The 22638-nt window shown below is 39.0% G+C and overlaps 1 protein-coding gene across 2 annotated transcripts in view; it reads left to right on the top strand.

Moving 5' to 3' along the window:
- Positions 1–22638, top strand: part of mllt3 (MLLT3 super elongation complex subunit) — a 175659-nt gene that overhangs the window by 68699 nt on the left and 84322 nt on the right. For both annotated transcript variants that reach the window (XM_072590202.1, XM_072590198.1), the window contains exon 5: positions 9872–10450. In XM_072590202.1, the coding sequence (XP_072446303.1) occupies positions 9872–10450 (579 nt within the window). The remainder of the gene's footprint in view (positions 1–9871; positions 10451–22638) is intronic.

Genomic DNA, 22638 nt, shown 5'->3' with positions numbered 1-22638 from the left:
AAACCACTAATATTTGTCAAACTTGCCAGGGATCCGTGTAAGTTCCAGGTGATCCATGGTTACCAGTGCCTTGGGGCACTCTACTTGATGAGAGAGTTAAATCGCTATAACAAATGGCAAAGCAATGTCTGTTTTCCAAGTGACCAAACATGTGATGCATATGAAAACTTAGTGATATACTTTTAATGTATTATGTTGAATTCCTAGTGGTTTCAAGCAGTCAATGTTTTTAGAGGTGTAAGGGGTGCAGATGCTTGCCTTTCCTCATCAACACCAGAAGCTTGAAAGCAAGGGATGTTGCAAATAAGCAGAATAATTGAATGTTCATTACACCATCATTACCTAATCTACTAAATCTGTCATCAATTGACACCAGTTTCAGTCTCCTCTTTGCTGTTTTTTTTTCAATTTCACAATCTTAATGGCACCAGATAATCTAGGAAATTATCGACTGATGAGCCTTACCACATTGATAGAGAAGTTATTGGAGAAGATTCTTAGGGACAGGATTTACTTGGATTTGGGCAATAATGGATTTATTAGGGATAGTCATGGCTTTGGTTGGGGGATGTCTTGTCTATCAAACTTGATTGAGGTTTTGGAGGAAGCAGTGAAGATGTTGAGGAAAGGGCAATGGATGTTGTTTACAAGGGACAAGTTTACATTTAATAAGGTAGGCTGGTCTCGAAGGTCATAACGTATGGACTCCCGTGGTGAGTTGGCGAGTTGGATACAAAATTGATTTGGTCATAGACTCATGGTCATCGTTAGACTCTTAATCTATGTTTTTGTCAGAAAAACCCATCTGGTTCACTAATATCCTTTTTAGGGAAGGAAATTGCCCTCGTTGCCCAATCTGGTCTACATGTGCCTCCAGACCCACAGCAGTGTAGTTGGCTCTTAACTACCTCCTGAGCAATTAGGGGTGGGCAATAAATACTGGCCTAGCCAACAGCCTCCTGATCCTGTGAATGAATTTTTAAAAAATCTGATTACCTGTATTTTCACCATCCGAAAACATTTTCTTTGTTTTATCCAGACCGGGCACAATTTTAGTCATTTCCATGAAATCTCCTCTCCACTTCTTTATCTTGTCAGAAGAGCAGCCTAGAAAATCCAACCTCACCATCCAGACAAAATATTCCACCCTTAGAATCATTCTGAAAATTCTTTCTGCATCCACTGTCAAGACTTGACATCCTTCATTAAGGTGTGGTACCAACAGTTAGACATTGCTCTAGTTGAGACTAAACCAGTGTTTTATCAGGGTTGACCATAAGCCCCTGATGCTTCCAATCAATCCCTTGAGTTATAAAGACCAAGGTCTCATTTTTTTTTAACACTTTGTTAAGCTAACCTGCAACCTTGAGTGGTACACAATTAGCCTTCAGTCCTCCTGTCCCCGCACCTTTTTTATTTTATTTTATTGCACCTTCTCTCTCAAACGTATCACTTCACACACTCTATGCATTAAATTCCAGCTGCCATGTCTGCCCCCTCTGTTTTTGTCAGCTTGTAAATGTACAGAGAAAGATAAAATATTTCAAGTATTGTCATCGTCACGTTTTGAAATTGCGGCCTACGCACAGAAGTGTAGGTCATTCATATCACACAACTGATACAGAATGCTGGTTGTCTGTTCAGCCCTCTGTGCCTGTGATGGCTCTCCAAGGGAGAAAATTCATCTCACATTGGCCTTGTTGAAGTCCTGTTACTATTATTCAGACGATAATCCAGTTCACTCCTGAATCCTTTCGATTGACCCTGTCTCCACCAAACACTTCAGGCAGTGCATTCAGATATTAACCACTCACTGTTTTTTCTTTTATTCATTCACTGAATGGAGGCATCGCTGGTTAGGCCAGCTTTTATTGCCCATCCATAATTCCCAGAGTGCAGCTGACGGTCAACCACATTGCTGTGGTTCTGGAGACGTATGTAGGTCAGACTGGGTAAGGATGGCAGATTTCCTTCCCTAAACACCATGAGTACAAGGTTTCTTCTCCTGTCTCCCTTTTCTTCTGTTGTCAGTTCCCTTAAGTCTGTTGCCTAGTTCTCAATCCACTCAGACCAGTAAGTCCCTAACCACACTGTCCAGTCTCCTCATGATTTTCACTACCTCAAATTTTCCAATGGAAGATCGTCTCCGTCTCCGTCTCCGTCTCCGTCGATAAAGTTTCTCATGCTTGGACCATTCTTGTGATCATTTTTCTGCACTTTCTTCAATGCTTCACATCATTCTTTAAATGTGGAGATCAAAACCAAATACCCTACGCCCAGCTGATGCGAACCCAGTCCTCTATATTACAAATTCAACACAACTTACTTTTTGCATTCCTTGCCTCTATTAATAAAGTCCAGGAAGCTGTTCGCTTTGTTAACCTGGTCTCAACCTGTCCTGCCGCCTTCGATGATTTATGGATAGATTCCAAGATCTCTCTGCTCCTGTACCCTCTTTTGAACTGTACCTTCTATATTATCTCTATGTGTGCTTCCTACTAAAATGAATCACTGCTCATTTCTCGACAAAAAGTTCCAGCTGCTGCTTTTCTGTGTTCGAGTCATTCTGTTATAATATTCGTTTCGTTAACGCAAAGTCATTGTAGTGTGATTGACAAATTGGGGACACTGTTTCTTCAGTGTGAACTTTGAAAACATGCGTTGGCTGTAACGTGATTACATTGCCAACACTATAAATGCTGTTTCTAAAGCACAATTTTTCTGTAATTGCGGGGTTGCACAAGAATGTAATCATCTCTTTTTAGAAGAACTATCTGTATTCCACTAACATGTCTTTTTGTTCTCAGGTTCTGCACTACCCTCATCACAGTTCACAATGCTTCCAAGTTTAATTATCATCCACAAGTTGGGAAATTGTGCTCTGTATATGAAAGTCTAAGTTATGCCAATTTTCAGGAAGAGCAGGAGTCCTAACTCTTGACCCTTGGTTGATTGGGGCACTTCGCTACAAAACATCTATGACCCATATATTTTCTCTCTCTCTCTCCTTGTCACTCAGCCACTGTCAAATCAATCCAAATCCTGTCCCATTTATTCCTTTGAGTTAATTTGCAAGTCTGTCATGTGACACTTTCTCCAAATATCTTTTCGAAGCCCATTTATCCCTCCTCCAACAAAAACAGAATTTGCTGAGAAAGCTCAGGAGGTCTGATAGCATTTGTGGGGAGAGTTAACATTTCTGGTCCAGTGACACTTCCCCAGAAGACAGTTCTGAATACAATGTTGGGAACTGAAGGGATTGAATGAGTGGCAGGTAAATTGGAGGGTAGGGGAGTAACAAAAACAGAAATTACTGGGGAAACCCAACATTTGAATATAATATGCCCTTGAAGTTTACCTGTTGGATGCCTTGAAGAGGAAACAGAGGAAGGGATATTGTATTCCAATGTTGGGTTTCCCCAGTAATTTCTGTTTTTGTTACTCCCCTACCCTCCAATTTACCTGCCATTCATTCAATCCCTTCAGTTCCCAACATTGTATTTAGAACTGTGTTCTGGGGAAGTCTCACTGGACTGGAGATCCCTAAGTTTAGTCATCAGTCTCGAGGAGATAATAGTGTTGACTACAATTCAGCCTTCAATGAGTAGGATTCTTATGTAGCTGTTCTTGGTGTCCAAATGTTCTAGGGAGGAGTGAAGGGCAAGTAATATGGCACTGGTGAGTGCACTGGCCAAGTGAGGAAGGAACCAACAAGGGAAAAGAGATCTGAGATGCTATCAGATCTCCTAACTTTTATAACAAATGCTGTTTTTGCTCACGATTTCTGGTATCTGCAGTTCTTTTGGATTTTTATTCCGTATTCAAATAGGCTGGCTTTCCCATATTGATTGCCTTTTCACAAATGATTATTAATTTTGCCTTGAGTTAGTGTTTCTAGACATTTTTTCTCCATCACCCAGGCGACGTTGACTGACTGTATTGCTGGACTTGCCTTTACCCTTGTTCAGAAAAGGGAGTAAATTATTTGGAATTCTCTTGTCCTCTGGCACCAGCATTTTGATTTTAAGGAGTTTTGGAAAGTTGTCTCTGCAACTTCCAATCTCACTTATGTTCTTGTGAACTATTTACAGTCGATATCAAGGACTTTGTTGAGGGGATTGATTGAATGAGGGTAGGAAAACAATAAAACAGTAAATCCTGGAGGAACTCAGCAGGTCTGGCTGTATCTGTGGGAAGAAAACAGTGTCAGTGTTTTGAGTCCAGTGACTTTTCATCAGAACTCCGGACTTGAAACATTAGCACTGCTTTCTTCCCACAGATACAGCCAGACCCAGAGTCGTAGAATACCGGAAACAGGCCCTTCTGCCCAACCTGCACATGCTGCCCAGTTTTCACAATGAAATTAGTCCCATTTGCCTGCGTTTGGTCCATATCCCTCCACACCTATCCCATCCATGTACCTGCCCAAATGTTTCCTAAATGATGAAATTGTACTCGCTTGCACAACTCTCCCGGCAGCCTGTTCCAGACACTCCCCACCCTCCTGTGAAAAATATGCCCTTTGGACCCTTGTATCTCTCCCCTTTCACCTTAAATCTATGCCCTCTGGTTTTTAATTCACCTACCATGGGGAAAAGCTGTCACTATTGTTAAGACACTGGGTAAACCTCCTTATCTTCTGCAGTGCTGGTTTAAGTTATTTATCCCATGCAGTGTTCTGTGAAAATTTGAGGCCAAGAACTATTTCAAGTAAAAATTAACAACTTTATTTCTTAGTGTTAGAGAATAATTAACAAACAACTATTTACAACTCCTTCCTCTAACCTATCTTTTACTTTCCCCTCTACAGTACTGGTTCGATAAAACTCCTGATTAAGAAATTTTGTTTTGTAAATCTTCTCTCAAAACCAGGCTGCTTTCAGTTCTCTGTAATCCTGTGTTTTTTTTTCTTGGGGATTCTGCTTCACAGGTTACTGATCGATAAAGGTACCTTTTTAAGAGAGCTATTTTTTCGGGCAGTCTTTACATGAAGGTGGCTTGGCAGTTCTCCTCTTAATTGTTCAATTTCCCCAAGTCTTATACCCCCCCAAAACATCAGATTGTGACATTGGCTTTTAAGATTGTCAATATACTAAATTCAAACTTGATTGGAGTTTGGTATTTTTTTTTGGGGGGGGGGGGAATAATTGGAAAGGATTGGCCGAATTCAAATCTATTTTTGTCTCCAGGCAACCAGCTACCTTAAATGCTGGACCATAAGGTTACACTATATCTGTTTTTAGAACACTTGGTGCTGAAAGGTAGCTGTGTTGTTTTTAACTTATTTTTTGAAAGGTACATCTTTGTAGCACTCGCTACCCTATCCATGCCTCTCGTGATTATATAGACCTCTGTAAGGTCACCCCTCAGTCTCCTATGTTCCAGGGGAATAAGTCCCAGCCTATCCAACTTCTTGCTATAACCTCAACCTGCTGAATTGCCCCAGCAATTTCTATTTTGTGTTCAGATTTCCAGCATCCGCAATTCTTTGTTTTATTTTAGGATAGGAAAGTCGGTTGTCAAGAAGCGGCAACGAGTCGACAAAGTGATTTATAGGTGAGCTGATAAAATAATCTAAGCAGATTTGGTGTAATGTGGGGAATGTGAACTTGTCCACTTTATGATGTGGAGGAGCCGGTGTTGGACTTGTCCACTTTAGAAAGGAGAATGGAAAAGTAGTGTTTTGTTTGAATGCAGTGAGATTGCAGAAACTTGAAGGATGGCAGGGTCTGGATGTTCTGGTGCATGGATCAGAGTTACTAAGGCGACACAGGAAGTGATAAGGATAGCAAATTGGAGGTTACTGTTTATTACAAGGAACTTCATAGAAATTAGGATGTTCTACTGCAGAGTACAGGGTCTTATAGAGAACCATGTATAATTTTGCCTGCTTTTTCCTTTATTTTTGAAGAAAGGATATAATTGCATTAGAAACAGTTCAGCAAAGGTTCTGTCCCCTCGTTCCTGGGTTGAATTGCTTATCTGATGAGGAACAGTTGAACAAGTTATGCCTACACCCATTTACAGTTCGTAAGAACGAGAGGAAATAATTGAAATGTCCGATCCTGAGGGGACTTGACCGGGAGATGCTGGGAGTATGTTTTCCCCCTGCAGGGAGAAATGTCACCTCATGCAGAGGTAGCACACCAGTTATGAAGTCCTGCTATTCCCAGAGTTGTCATACAAGTTAAAAGATTTTACAGAAGTGCCCAAATTTACCAGCCCTTTTAGACCCAGGTTGGTAGAAAGCACAGACTAGGTTTATGTACTTATTTTTATTGCATAGTAATTTGTATTAAGTGGATTCCAGCTACAGAAAATCACTTCTGAACTGTTGATGCATAGCTCTATTGGTTAAAACTCTAAACCCCATATTAGACTCGCTGTGCACAAACACAGAACCAGACACACACAAGCAGTTGATTGTGACAGATGGCAGGCAGGAGTGGGAATGCAGTTCTTTGGTCCCTGTCCACAGGTTTCATTTGAGCTAATCATTCTGGCCTACCAGGAATTGCTGCTTTCTCATTCTCTCTCCTCCTGCTGCTTTCACTCACTCACAGAATGATTAAGTCTCCCCAGGCTGTGTTATATACAACAGCTTACAGTAACTGGCAAGATAGAAATAAACAAGCTTTCTTTTAGGCTTTTTAACAGCAGCAAGAAAAATAGCAACTCTTGACCAGAGGCCCACAGGCTTCTGGCTATACTGTCTTCATCCATAAGCTACTCAGCCACTTGGAAACCAGTCACAGTTGTTGATAGGTAGAAGGCCTTCATCATTGACAGTTGGCCACCATCCCACAGACCAATCAGCTACCTGATACCTGCTGAATTCCATTTTGTGCACAATACCTCATTCCACTTCAGCAACAATTTAAACTTTCCTCATTGTTTGAATAAACAATAATGTCAACAGCTGCTACAATAAGTGCTGGGAGCTCATTTTTCCTTTCTATGTCAAGTGCAGAAATCCTTTCCGCACTGCTTAATTTTTTTTAAAACCAGTCCAATTGCATTTCAATCCAAAGGAAAATTGAAAGACACAAACTTGAAAGAGACAAGAACTGGTTTTCCTTTTGAGAATATTTGAGGATTGTTGAGCTGAGGAATGCTCTCCCACAGAGAGCAGTCATTCAGTAACATCCTCCACTGTTGCACCAGGGAAGCAACATACTATGCTGGATTCGTTTGTGTAACCACGTAAGGACCTCGCCATTCCCTGAAATATTAAACCTGCTATCGCCAATGGTATTCCAGTTTTCTTTGCTTCCCTGCACAGTCCTGGTGTGGATTTGGCCCCACTTTCATCACCATTCCGTACTGAATACTGGCCAGCAAGTAATTTGCACTCGGTGGTGGCTGGTTCATCTGTAATACCTGACTGTGTTTACTAATCTTCAAATTAGCAGCAGGATTGGCCACTCACCCCCTTGAGCCTGTTTCCCCTGCCCCCATTCAGTAAGATCCTATCTGGTCAGATTGCTCCACATTGCTGACTATTCCCAAATCCCTTTCGCACCTTTACTTCGGAGTCTAGCTATCACTGCCTTTAACAATACGCACTGACTCACCTTCCATTTCCTCTTCATGTTGAGAGTTAATTTCATGCAACAATATAGTAAGAGGTCTTTTGGTCTAGTAAGTCTGTACCACCAAAAATCATTAGAATTGTAGAGTCCCTACAGTGTGGAAGCAGGCCATTTGGTCCATTGAGTCCACACTGACCCTCCAAAGAACATCCCAATCAGACCCACACCCATAAATGTAACCCTGCATGTTCCATGGCTAATCCACCGAACCTACACATCCCTGGAAACTATGGGTAATTTAGCATGGTCATTCCATCTAACCTGCACATCTTTGGACTGTGGGAGGAAACTGAAGCACCCGGAGGGAACCCGAGCTAATCACTGAGCCACTGTGCCATCCCACAGCACAAAAATATTCTACTACCTACACTAGACCTCTTTTCCTGCCTTGGGGCCATAAAAGTTATGGGTCTTTAGGTGCTCGCGCAAATGCCTTTTTCAAGGCTGAGAGATTTCTTGCCTCAAGGACACTCCCCGACAGTGCATTCTATGCCCTCAGCACTCTCTAGGTATGAAAACTTTTTTCTTCAAATCTCCTCTCAACCTCCTGCTTTTTACTTTAAAACAATGCCCCAATTGTTATTGATCCTCGGACTAAGGGGAAAAGCCACTTTTTACTCCTCCTGTCCGTGTCCCTTATAATCTCTATATATCTATATCTATTTCTTCTCTTTATATCTACACCTCTATCAGGTTCTCTCTTCAACCTTCTCCACTCCAAAGGAGACATCCCAAGCCTATCCAGCCCCTCCATCACTGAAATGTGCCATCCCAGGCAATATCCTGGTGAATCTCCTCTGTGCCCCCTCCAATACAATCACATCCTTCATCTCATTCGGTGACCAGACTGCACACAATACTCCAGCTTTGATCTTACCAAGGTCCTGTGTCACCTCCCTGATTTTATAATCTGTGCCAAGACTGATCAAAGTAAGACTCCTATACGCCGCCTTAACTATGTCTTAATTTCTTGCAAAGAACTGGATAAGAGTTGGTTTATGAAATTTGCTAGATCTGTTTGTATTTTCTCCAAAATTAGGTTTTTTTTTCCATTCAGCGCCACTGTGTTTAAACTGAAATATTACTTGTAATTTGTTTCATATTTGGTAACCTTCCATTTAGTAATTGTAATTTAATGTCGCTGCAGAAAACCAGTGTCTTGGAAATCTGTTTCTGTTTTTAAAAAACCAAACCTTTTCGATCTCTGAAGTTTGGAATAAATGCATACGGATTTTACGAGAAATGTTATAAAATATGTTTTGGTTGTCTGAATTCACAACATGAAAAATGCCCAATAACATGTCATTTTAATTACAGTCTCTCCCTCTCCTTTTTATTAGAATTACTGGTCCTGCACAACAACTGCATTCTGTGTGTATGTGTGTGTGTGGTCCGAAGTCTGGTGGTTTATTGCCAGAGATACTATGCACTAGTGTCACCAAGATTTAGAAGCCTTAGAATTTGAGACGGGTGGTGGCATGGTGTGCCTGGGAAACCAGACTTTTTTTTCCTCTGATTTTTAAACAGATGTGAGTTTTGCTCAAACTTTAATGGGAAGAATGATGGGTGTCACGCCTTTGTTGGGTAGCAGCACCAACATTTTATCTCTCGATTTTGAAATGTTTTAATACATGCTGCAAGTCAGATGTCTAATTCCAGTGTTAATCTCCTTTCTCACACAACAGCTGTAAAACAGAAATGAATTTTAACTTGAAAGCGGGAATGACATCATGTTTCCCCTTCTGCCTACTTCCCCATGTCTTGTCTTGGTCGATACACCACAGCACTAGACGTGATCATAGACATCTCGTATGTCGCAGTGCTATCCGTCACAATCCCATTAGTGTCATTTTGCAGTGTAACGTGTGAAGAATGTATCTTTTAAAGGAAAGGTTGGGAAGATTGACAAAAGTAATGGGGATTTTTCCCTTGATAACTGCTTGCTAAAGATGCATCTGAAAGAGCACAGTTACATGATGGGTGCAGAGCATCATTCACCCGCCTGTCCTAAGTGGTGGTTATTTATGTGCAATGCCTGATATGAAAATAAACAATGTTCCACCGCATACATCGTGCATTAGTGTGAGATTGTCTTCTCCTGCTATCCCTGTATCTCTGCATTTCTGAAAAAGACCATTTGTGAGCTTTTTGACTTACTGTCAGGGGTCTGAGACTAATTTCTCACTTTTCCTAGTAATGTAACTCCACATTATTGTGTTTGAGTATATTTCCACGCTGAGGTACATAAAGCTTTTTGTTCGGTCTTTGCTGTCTTCCAGGATCCAAACAAGAGCAGCACCACGAACAGCAGTAACACCTTCTCGAAGCCCCACAAGTCCGTGAAAGAGCACAAGGACAAACCATCGAAAGACTCGAAAGAGCACAAAAGTGCCTTCAAAGAACCTTCCAGGGAACACAGTAAAACTTCCAAAGAGTTCTCAAAGAAACCCAAAGAAAACAAGCCGCTAAAAGATGAAAAAACTGTTCCTAAGACCGCATTTAAGGAACCAAAACCGATGTCAAAAGAACCAAAATCATTGGAAAACAACCCGGTAAGTGCGACAGGAGGTGGACAGCAGGAGGTTAAGGCTCCAACCAAGAGACCTCCCATCACAGACTCTGATGAACTTTCGGTTAAGAAAAAAAAGAAAGGCAGCTCTGAACTTGTGTTTAAAAGCTTCTCCGGTGCTTCTCCACCTGAAAAGAAGCACGTGAAGGACAAGTCACATGTTAAGGGAGCAAAGGTCAAAACGGAAAATGAGGTGATTGAGGAGAAGAAGAAGCCCAGTTTGCCACCATTTGAAGATGTTGTAGATGCAAATGACTCTGCTTTAGATGATACGTCCTCGAAATCCGAGGTAGGTAGAATTACTAAAATGTACTGAGTAGTGGGGTTCGGGGAAGTCTCTTTTCTAAGTGTACCTTGATAAGGTAGAGTTTATGGCCCCTAGTGCTCAAGTTGAAACAGCATTCTGTGAAACCTAAATTGACTTTTAAAACCGTTTTGAGGCAGTGAAGTTGAGCTTCAAAGGCCATTGCAATTACGTTCAAGATAATATCTACAAATTGATCCATCAATAGCTCTAACCAGTCTTAAATCTATGTTTGTGTAACTCCTCCAAAGTTTAAAAGGGCTGAAGGTAAACGAACCTTCATGTGGATGGTTCCATCTGATCCAAGGTGCTTGCCTAGAGTCTCTCTCTCTCTCTCTCTCTCTCTCTCTCTCTCTCTCTCTCTCTCTCTCTCTCTCTCTCTCTCTCTCTCTCTCTCTCTCTCTCTCTCTCTCTCTCTCTCTCTCTCTCTCTCTCTCCTTTTGTCATCAAAACATTCAGAAGGTTTGTATTTCCTCCTCTGAAAGGCAATATGGTTTGAATTTTTAGTGAAATGTGTGTAGTTATTAAAGTTGGCTGATTTTTACATCAGAACGTCAAAGGATTACTGGGCAAATCTTCGATATAATCATTATTGTTTCTGCTTCCATCCCCATGTGTCATCAAGTGTGTAAAAGCTGATGGCGAGCTGCAAAGGTTTGAGCAGACATTTGCTTTATTGTTGGTAACATTGTCAACCAAAAGCAGAAAATAGTAAAGATGTACAGGTCAATCCACATGTCGGAGAAAGGTAGATTACACCCAAAACTTGGATCCTTTCTCAACCCAACTGAGGATGGTAGATTGCTTTAGGCATACGGCAACTTGAAAGTTCACAAATTTAATTGTACTATTCATTACAACTTATGTTTAAAGATTGCAAAGTCTTTATGTATCCCTTCGAAGGTACCTTTTCAACACTCCTTATTTATAACTGCACATGACCAGAGTTTCAGCTGGTGATTTTTTTTGTTGGCTTGCTCAAATATCACTGCCGTTTTGTTGTGTGTTGAATCTGCATGAAGCTGACAGTCTGCAATGGCAAAGTGCAGTTTGCAGAGCTGTCTTTTCCAGTATATTTTTAGTTTTATTTTAAAAAATAAATCTTCTATTCAGAAAGATCACTGGAGTGATCCTCTCAATTAATATTAATCTTGAGCAGAAACATGCTGTGAGACAAATTAGCACGCCACCATGACCTACCATAGTGAGGCTGTCAAAAACTGAACTTTTGGTTCTAAAACTGCCATTGTATTTACATCTTTGTGTCGCATTTTATTTGAGACATTACGTCTCTAATTTCAGTTGGAAAAATACTTGACAATGCTGTAAGTATCTTTTTTTTTGAGGCCAGCTTTCATTTGTGTTTCTTTTCTTTGTTCTTTTATGCTCCGTAAATAACAAACTACTTTCTTCCACACCCTACCCCCAAGAAAAGAATTATTTCAACTACCTTTCGGGCTTTCACACACCGTTTAGGTCTGCAGAAATAAGAGGCACACAATTTAAACTGGTTCACTATTTAGTTTTTTCAGTGATTTGTAAGAAAATCATCAATGTCATTCTTCAGTTTTAAAAAAAATTCTCATTTGTTTTGCATTATTCCTTAGTAAGCTGTTAGTTTTGAGATTATATTATATGCCTTGTTGCCCAGCAACTCATTTGCTGAAATTTATTAGTCATAGGTCTAACGTGTGGAAGCCTAGTCATTTAGAAAGTAGGAGGAAAAGAGTAAGTGACTTGTTTGCTGGTCTGAGTGTTGATAAGAAAAGGCAAGCAATCAGAAGGAGGGAGTTAAAATCATGATAACGTGATGTTAAGCTTTGATGTTCGAGAAGGATCTTGTTTTTTAAAAAAAGTCTTTTTGTTCCGTAAAACTAATCCTACCTATCAAGCTTCCATTTTCACAAAGGCTGTTGTATGAACGTGGTACCCTGCCAGTCGTGTTGCATTTATTTGGAAGTGGCCAGGGCTAAAGCTGTCAAGTATGAAATGGTGTAAAGTAGCACATTGCATGTGATTTTTATAGTGTGTCTGAATGTAAAATTGGTTACGGTTATTTTGCTGAAAGACAAATTTCAGTGACGTTTCTCCAGTCTGGGGGACTCTACGAGTTGTAAAAACTTATATGTTATAATAGTCATACACCAAAGTGGCACAATAATTGATTACAAATCAATGATTTCATCTGTTCAATGACCATGCATTCCCATTCGGTGACCTTAGGGGCAGCGTGTTCTTTTGCTGAGCAGTGTTAGTGCACATGTTTGTAATGAATTGTCATCATCATTTGTCAGCCGATGCTACAGGCAGTGACAATACTTGTGCATATGAAATCAAGTAACAAGATAAAATGAAAATACAATGAATGAGTGCAAATGTCAAATACAGGAAGTTCCAGAAATACGTTATAGATCTGGCATCACTAATTCTCAAGAGTCATAATTGACTCTGACTCTGTTTCTCTCTGCAAACTAAACAGGTGTCTTTGCAGTGTGTGTGGAAGAGAATTGAGCTTTCCTTTTCTCTGTCTTATTGCTTTGGCACATTCTCTTCACTCTTACACACACACATTATGAACAAACAGTTGGAGGGAAGTAATAGTTGAAAATCCAACCTTTTCTGGGGTAATTTGGGAGTAAAGAAACTCTTCAGGACTGCTCCCCTCCTCCGCTAGTGTTGTGCTAAGTGGATGTTGCAGGGTGGTGGTGAGTGGTCGTGTTGCTAAATTGTCAACTGTATGAAACACACCCGCAACGCACTGTGTGCGCGCCTGTATCTTTGGGTTTATGTCAAGTTTTGAGGCATCAGTGTAGCTCTGTGATGACAGGGGTCTGCAATTTTTAAATAAGGCTCTACTTCCTCAAGGTTTTGGACTTATTTGAATTTAATGTTGGCCAAAGGAAGATTTAAAAAATTGTTTTTGTTGCAAAGACCAATTCTAATGGGCCAGTCGAAGTGCGAACATGAAACAGAATGGAAATGTTCGCTTTTTAGTGCAGTGTTTGAAGGTATTGCGAAAGTAACCACAAATTGATATTTTTATGTCTACTGTGAAAACCCAACAAGTACACACTTTGTCAAAAGTGACTTTACCAGCCACGCTAGAAGAGCAGAAATATAATTGAAATCTTATTGAATATTTGTATTATTGAATATAAGTATTAATAATCTTCCAAGTTTTTTGCACAAAAGATATAAACAGAAGAATTTCTAATTTAAGATCCCCCAACCTCAACCTCAACCTCAACCATTGGCTTGCAGAAACTTGCTAAGAGTAGTCATACATCACTGAAAGCTTATGTGTGCCTTTTTGGTTCAAAAGTTTTGAATACTTACAGAAATCCACAATTTATAAATGATTTTCTGCAACTACACACTGAAATGCTGGATGCTTGATATTCAGAATTTCCTTGTTTTTTTTAATGCAACCGTGAAGCGTTGCCATTTATTGTGATTGGAAGTGGGGATACGTGCCTACTTTTCCAGGCTTGCAACATGAGTGTGCCAAGGTAAATGCCTGTTGGGTGTTACAGAGCTCCATGGCTATGTACAGCCAACAGTTCCTTAGAAGCTGCAATGCTGTGCAGCTTTATGTTGGCTGCTAATCCCTTTAGAATTTATGCAAAAAGATTTTAAAGGTGCTGCACATTCAAATTAACAAAGTCGTTACTAGGTTCAATGCCTTTCTCATTTGAGGTGATTGTAGGCTTTTGGCTGAGCACTGGGGAATCCACTAAGTTTCTTTTTAGATGGAGGGGAACTCAAACAGATTTCCCTCCACATAATTGACATGGATGTAACCTCTCTTTCATGCCCATGGTTGGAAGTGTGGAAAAGGGGAACCCTAAAAAGGTCAAAGAGAGATCAATATGAAGGAACATGAGGGAGCACAATTTCACAAATGTTCACAAGCCAAAAAAGCTTTGCGGTTGTATTTGAGCCAATAAACTAACATTTATGGTTATTTGCTTAATGGTATTCAGTATTTAGTAATATGGTACAACGTATGCTAAAAGCATTTCAAATACAGAGCTAGATGTTTTCTAAAGGCACTGGGGACTTTTATTTACAAACGAATGGTGGATGCTGCAAATTTGTTGCATTTGGTCTTGAGATTGAGCACCTAGTAAAATGGTACAAAAGTTAAGTGATTAATCAGGAGTAGGTGACTTAGCACCATAAGAAAATATTTTTCTGTTCTTGGCCACATTTGTCCGTCCTTGACACTGTCTGGGAGTTCAGCATTTGCATGGTACTTTCTGGGTTATAAACAGCCTGTGACTGAGAGATGGGTGGCTAACTCCCACAGTGTTATCTGTGAGAAATGTGACAATCACCCATTCTCTCTCTGTGACTTATGCAAGTGATTGGTATTGACTGTGGGCAATGTATGTTAACGAGTTGGTCAACTGAGAAACCATCCCACCTTAGCTTGTCACTCTGCATTTTCAGAAAGTAACAATTTCTTATAATGGTGTCAGCAGAGTTGCTGAGGTTTGTGAGAGTTGGAAGAAGAGTCCTTGGGGACATTTAAGCGACTGCTGGACATGCACATGGATAGCAGTGAGTTGAGGGGTGCATAGGTTAAGTTACTATATTTTATATTAGGATTAAATCTCGGCACAACATTGTGGGCCAAAGGGCCTGTTCTGTGCTGTACTTTTCTATGTTCTATGTTCTTAGCCAGCAGGAATAATAAACCTGCTGATGAATTTGACCCTTTCACCCAAGGCTTTGGGCACTGAGTTGATGATTAGGATTCCCCTTTAACATTCTGCATTTGCACTAGATCTTCAGATAGATCTTTTTGTTCTGGGTGGGTTTTTCACAACTTCGACTGATAGGGACCAGAAACGTCATGCGTTGTCTGAAGCGATGCACCACCCACCAAATCTCCCCCACCCCCACCGTGTAAGCATTTGGTGAAATCAGTTGATGTGCTCAAAACGTCACCTTTTCAGCTTTCATCTTGCCGTTAGAAACTTCATGAAAAGTTGCACTTAATTCCATCAGGTTTAACTGAATTCTAAACAGCATTCTGCTAAGCTAATCTGACCATGAAAAGTTATTTGTATATTTATCAAGCACTAGTAATTGTCTCCATGTTTAACAAAGTTTTTCAAATCTCTTTCTCATCTTTTTATATTTCTGCTGCTACTTCCAATTCATTTATATTTTCCAATCTTTATTGTCCTCCTCCTGTGTTTTGAGAGGTAATTTGATTTTTGGTGTTTTTTGATTTTTGTGTTGATTTGTCAATGAGAATTCTTTAGTGTAAGAAGCAGTTTAGTCACTTTCATGATAATCATGCAGCTTCAGACTGGAGATCCTCATTGAAATGCTCTCTGCAAATTGCTCGAATTCTCAGTGGTGTTTTCTTCTAACTCTGCAATGCAAACCTCTTGCTCCTGGCTGCAGTCTCCAGACTCACATTAATGTTGATAACAGTTTATTTCGGTCAAAAATGCTTTGGAACACCTTAGTATGACACAGCTGATTTTTCTTCACAATAAGAATGGCAACTTTATATAGTGAAAAGGCCAAATCAGGTATCATGTCATCTGTAAAAGGATCCTGAAATTACCACGATATAATTCTAGTAGTCTGCATTGTCACCTTGAAGTATTATGTATCTTCCATTAGCACCAGAACAAGAACATCAATGAATAAATTTGTTTTAACAAATTACTACTGCTGTAAGGTTAATGAAAGTTAGTTCAAGTTTTTAAAAAATCAGTTTACCTTTTTGTTACTGCAAGGTCCTGTCTTAAAGTCTTAACAGCAATCTCATTTAAAACTTGTACCTTGTGTTTATTTTGTAAAACTCACCATAACTTTCTTAACTTTTGTTGCCATAGCAATTTTTTTTGTTTGTTTGTGTCTGTTTATCTCCATCCTTCACATTTGATATCATGTCTGTTCTAATCTAAATTCCAAAACCAACCCTTCATTTGCCTGCCTATTTCTGCCAACCCATTTGCATCTCATGCCTGATTATTTGTTCCTCAATTGTTTTTCCCATTGTGCGCGTGTGTACATGTGCGTTTTTGGGGGTGAGAGGGGGGAATTAAGTGAATGGTACACATGTCACTGCATAGGATCATGATCGATTTTTCATGTGATTGCAGCCTGATTCTCTCTTCCAGGCGACATAATTGAACACTGCTACAAATTCTGAGAAAGTGAGGAGTACAGATGCTGGAGATTAGAGTCGAAGAATGTGGTGCTGGAAAAGTACAGCCAGTCAGGCAGCATCTGAGGAGCAGGAGAGTCGACATTTTGAGCATAAGCTCTTCACTATTCTCATTCTTGATGAAGGGCTTATGCTCGAAACATCAACTGCCCTGCTCCTCCCATGCTCCCTGACCTGCTGTGGTGTTCCAGCACCACACTGCTACAAACTTCCCAAGGTCATAGTAATGTGCAACAGGAAACTACAAACAGTTTCTTATGAATTGCAAAAACCATACCCGATTGTTTAATGGTGATTTTATGAAATTTAATTGGTCTGCTGTCAATTTTGCAGTGTGAATTTGTATGTGGTTATGGCACATGTGTTCAGAGGTTTAATGTGTCAGCATTTGAATTCTTCTGGTTGCACCTTGCATCATTGGGTGGATGTAGCTTTGAAGAGAACTGCATTTTTAAGTTAAACTGCGATGAGTTTGTTCTCAAACTGAAAATTACCTTCTATGTGTAAATAATAACTTAATGAATCAGTTTCCTTGATTACTTTTTTAAAGGGTTAATGATGGATCTTGTAGTTCAAAGATGTGAAAAATGTTGGTACCTCTAACAGCATGCTTCCAACCATGAATCTGCTCCTTTTTTTTTTGCAAGGTTAGGCTTTATATAATTTGGTATTCTGTTTCTTTGCCATTTCCCAGTTTAGGTTTTGCTCCCAAATGGAGAAATAAAGTGCTGTTTTTTTTCTCAAAAACATTCAGATGCATCCTCTTGCCAAACATTACGTACCAATGTTTGAAAGGAACACTAATCTATTCAAGCACGTGATTTGGATCTCTGTATGCAGTGCTGTATTCACTTTTGTGTTAGCACTAAACTTGATTGATTTTTATTCCTATTCAGAAACGGTAATGTTAGGCCTGTACTTTGGACCATATGCTGATGAACAGTCTGTTCTTGGCAAATTAACATGTGACCTCAATAGTGTGCATTTAAAAACAACTAGACGTTTGCCTGTTCGGAAACTGCCCTTCTTTAAATAAAATGACTGCCTTTTTGACACTAATTAACTGAAAATTATTTCAACATCTGTTTGCTTAATGAGGATAATTTCTGTTACACCAAAAAAATTGGATATTAACCACATTTTTTCATTGTGTCTTGTTTTCAGTCTGTGGAATTTAGTTTTGAACATCCTATTGATAAAACCTTAACCTTGTGGTAGACTAAATCTGCTTATACACTACATTTGTACAGAATAAAGATAAAATCCAAGACGTCAAGTGGAAACCTTAGCATTATTTTTCCAGCAAGCAACCCAAGAATAATTATAATTTTTTTTCAAATGTATGAAGGCATGGCGGGGGACAAAAGATCCATCGAGCAGGTATTACTGAGGCTAGAAAGACCTAAATATCAAACAGAATTAGGGTTTGTGAATTCATTCCAAGATTTAGGTTTGAAAGCATGAAGATTACAGGAAGATGGTAATAGGTAAAATCGCCATAGTCTTAGCATATCCCAACTGGAGAGAGGTGAACTGGTGATGGTTTTAACCTGAAAGTCACTAACCCGCAGGCGAGGGGCGAGGCTGACCAGATGAATCTTTCACAGTAATCTCAGGTGGTGCGGGAACTGAACCTACGCCATTGATGTCACGCTGCAATGCAAACCAGCTGTCCATCCAACTGAAATAAATCCTGAAAAGTAGTGGGATGATGAAGTTCCGAATTTTGAGATCTTGGGAGAGCAATCAATGCAAAAAAAACCCCCTAATTTTCTGAACATCTATTGATGATGATGATATTGGAAAGAGCACCAATGGGAAGTTCTAATCAGCTCTGTCTATGGTGAGGACAAAGCATTAAATAAGGTGAAGTTGCAGTGGAGACTGACAGAGATTATAAGTGCAAATGGAGCTGTTTAATCTGCCATTTGGGAGGCTAGCCTTTTCTCTGTTCTTTCCAAGAATGTATGGCAGGTGTTAGTGTCATATTATTAATCAACATTTAAGGATCATTTAAAGCTCCAGTGGTAGTTTTAAAGTTGAGTTACGTGTTCAGATTTAAGAATCAGAATGGGACAATGCCGCTTTTCCTTTTTAAAGATCTTATTCCCAAAAAGTTGTCTTCCTGCCTAGTGGTAATCTGGCTGGTTGAAACTAGTCTATAATAATGCAAAGCTCATGACATGTGGATTTACAGACGTTTTGACTCATCGGTCAGTGGTCAAAGATATTTATCTAGCTTTGGTCAGTCGCAAACTATATGGAAGGAACCATTAATGACTTTGAAGTATTTTTAGAATAGCCATTCCTGGATTTCAAAGGAAAGTTTAAAGAAAGGAATGTATTGTGAATTTTTTGATGTCCAAAACCAAAATGCAACCACAAATACCTTTTTTAAATACAGCATAAATGTGACCAGTTTAAATTACTTTTTTTTAAAATTGGGAATGATCAACATAAATGTGGTTCCAAACTCAACTTCCACCTCCAGGGGAAATTGAGATGACGAAGTCTTGAAGTGTTCCTTTGTTTAAAAAGTCTGTGGGTGCAGTGTTGCTCAGTATTAGTTGGTGTGCTACTCAGCACAATTTAAATTCTCTAAAAGGCTGGACAGTCCTCGCTTTTGGGGCAGTTGGGGCACACTCTGAATGGTGTCTGTTTCTCCGAAACAATCCTCTCACTCTGATTCTAGCAGCCAATAATTGTTACAATTGCAGCTGAATCCGAAGTAAGCAATTACCGTCCTGTTCTTGTCACTGCTTCAGCATGAACTTGGCCCGTTCCTCCCCTGATCATTTTCCCCTCTGGTAAAATAAAGTTTGTTGCCTCTTACATGCGTCAGTATATGTTTGCACTTAAAAGATCCACTGCTGCCTCTTTGGAGAGTGAACTTGGAAAATGGACTAAGGCAGAAAATAGGATATAAGGCAAGAAAAAGCATCAGCGGCTTCCGCTAATCTTCGGCTTTTTGGTCTTTTCCAACGTGGTAGCTATTAACAGAAAAGCAGAAACAGCTCCTGCTCTACATCCACTCCCCTCCACCCCACCCCAAACTTCTGAAAAGACTGAGTCCTTTTTTTTAACAAAAGCATTGTGTTGTCAATGTTTCTTCTAATAAAGTTAGCTTAAGAGTTGAGAATAAATGACTGAGTAATCAAATGATTTTTATGTGCTAAAATTTCAACTTGTTGAACAGCATAAAAGATGAAAATTTGGTATTTAAAGCAGTCTTACCATTTCAGTTGGAAAAATAAAGTAGTATATTCCATCTTTAAGTTACCAACCACATGGAAACGGAACAATTTGCAAGATGTTTAATTACGGCAGCTGCTCAGACAGGAATGTATCGTTTTAAGGTTGTGGTTGGCTATCCAACATTGGGATGTCTGATTCTTTTAACTATTTTGTAGGAAATAAACAATAAAAAGAGGTGTTTTCTAATATTTCTTGTGAAGAAAATTGATACCTTAATTTTGAAACAAGCAACTGCTTATCACTTACACAGATTTACTCCTGTACTGTGTTTGCTATAGCCAAGAGCTTAATTTTGTAAATTTAGCAAATACAGATGACATTTGTGATGTTTGTAAAAGAAAACCCACACAAGTAATTGCGTTTTATGTTGAACTTTGGTTTGCTTTTATGGCTTGCAAGTTATTTTTGAGATTAAATCACTCTGATTTGTACTTTCTTCCTCATTTAGTGATAGAGTTGTGCATTATAATCTTTGGGGTTTTTTTTGTTGGCTTAATAGCAATATTGTAGAGTTTCACTCTGTTTGTTTTTAATGAATAAAAATATTTCCAAATGACTGCCTTAATAGTTCAAGTTAACAATTCCCATAAATTTAGCAATGTTGAGATTGCAAGGCCAGTTACATACAATTATTTCCTAACTTGAGAAGGAAACCTATACTTTATGTGGTTAATGTGACACAGAAGTGAGCAGAGGTTTACTTTATCTTTTTAAATCTATAAACAATATATTCTAGTAACTAGATAGCAATTTTGAAAGTTTCATTTGTAATACTGCTCTAAGGTAATCAGATTGTAATTCAAAAACTCTGCTCCTGGTGTGAAGATTATGTGCTTTCTGGTAATATTTGAATAAGAACAAAAGTACACTGAAAGGCATGAGGGTGTGATTTTTAGGTGATAGGTATGTATGTAGTAAGCTTACTACAGAAAGTCAAGTTGTTTCAACAGCAAATAGCCTGAACGGAAACTTGGTAGAGATGCTTCAAATGACAAATGACCAAGTGACGAGAGGAATTAGATCGCGCTGTGGATAAGCGGATAGCCAGAATGCAGAGATTTGAGATGTTTGACAAATAATGTGAGGAAACTAGTTTTAAAGCAGCAAGTAGTGAGGATTTGGAATGTTTCCCCATTGAGAGGTAAATGTAGATTCAGTCGTAGCTTTTTCAAAAACAGACTTTGATGAATAATCAAAGGAGGAAACTGCAGGGTATGGAGAAAAATGGAGGGGTGGATTGAGATTAGTTAGATTAGTCTTTGAAAGAGCGAGGCCAGACTCCACGGGCTGAATGGTGGCCCTCTGTATAATGATTGACTTGCCAAGGAAGAGGGCTAGTACTGATATTTTGTTTCTTTCAGGAAAATAAAATTGGTGTAATATTTTCAAGTTGTGTGCTGCAGAAATCCCATATTAAATAACATCTTTCAATCTATGACGTGTTAGAAAGAACCAAACTTTCTGAGCTAGGACGCTTTTTTTTTTACATTTTGATTAAAGCATAAACCATTTAGATTCCCTGTCTTGGATTTCTTGTGCATGCACTTGTACATGAACAACATTTTGGTTTTGAATAAATGCCTGTCTGTTCTGTGATGCTAAATGATCTTCCAGTCATGATTGGTAAATCCATGTTCCTTTGGCAAGATCACTGCTCCCAGCCCCGTTTCACTAGTGAGCAAATTTTTGCATTGGAGGAATGGGGAAATTGTCAGAGTTAGGTCCAGGATTTACCATAATCTGATTTACAAACCACGTGAACTGGAAGTAATTTGTACACAAGATCATGTGAAATCACACATATCTATTTGACAGAGTAAATAAAAATAGCCATTTACTACACTTCAGTTTCACTTTCTACTCGTGACTTTGTGATACACTTTTTTTTGGTTTCTTGACTGACTCTCTTTCCTGTCCAGCTCCATAATCATATCAGAATAAAGAGAAGGAAAATGGCATTGCAGATCTTTCAAGATATGTTCTTCACTTTGTGTTTTACCAAAAAAATTCCTTTGTTTCCATTAAAATCTGGATAGTCAATATTTCCAAATTATGTAGCCTATTTCCTAACAAATCATTAGATTGTAGCATAACATTTTATGCATGCTGAAAGTCCTAAGCAGAACGCTTTCTATTTTTAGTCAAGTATATTGTGTTTTCTTAAAAAGTATTGTTTAACTCACTCGGTGCAAGATTCTGCAGCTGATCTGCTTTACTCATAATTTTTGTTTGGTTTCTAAGAAAATTGTGACAACTTAATGAATGTCCATCCCAAAATTTTTATGCTGTACCAAATATCTTTCTTCTTTTTGTAGAGCTCTGTAGGCATTCGTAAACAAACAAGATACAGGTCTGTACTTTGTTTATGGTTAAATTAATTTCATCATTTCTGTTTCTGTATATAAAACTTCATGGAAACAAAATTAATTTGTTAACACAGTAATATGTAGTTTAAAATCTAAAGGGGAAATGGAGATTTGTTTTTGAACTCTGCTAAGCCAATCCTACATGTATGTTGGAAACTATGTTGTGTAGCCAGAGTGAGAGACAGTGTTGACAATTTAGCGGGGCTCTATCGATTTGAAAATATATCTTCCTTCTGTAAACTTGATTCTGCCTTTAAAAGCTGAAGTGATTTTTTTTATGTCTTGTGCCTTGATTTTGTGGTATGTAATGGGGATGATGAATTTCGGTATTAGAACCATACGTGGAGAAAATTTCTTTG

Source organism: Chiloscyllium punctatum, chromosome 2, assembly GCF_047496795.1.
Source record: "Chiloscyllium punctatum isolate Juve2018m chromosome 2, sChiPun1.3, whole genome shotgun sequence".
In the NCBI taxonomy this organism is placed as follows: domain Eukaryota; kingdom Metazoa; phylum Chordata; class Chondrichthyes; order Orectolobiformes; family Hemiscylliidae; genus Chiloscyllium; species Chiloscyllium punctatum.
Note: the sequence above shows the minus strand (reverse complement) of the source record. Positions and strands in the feature narration are given on the sequence as shown.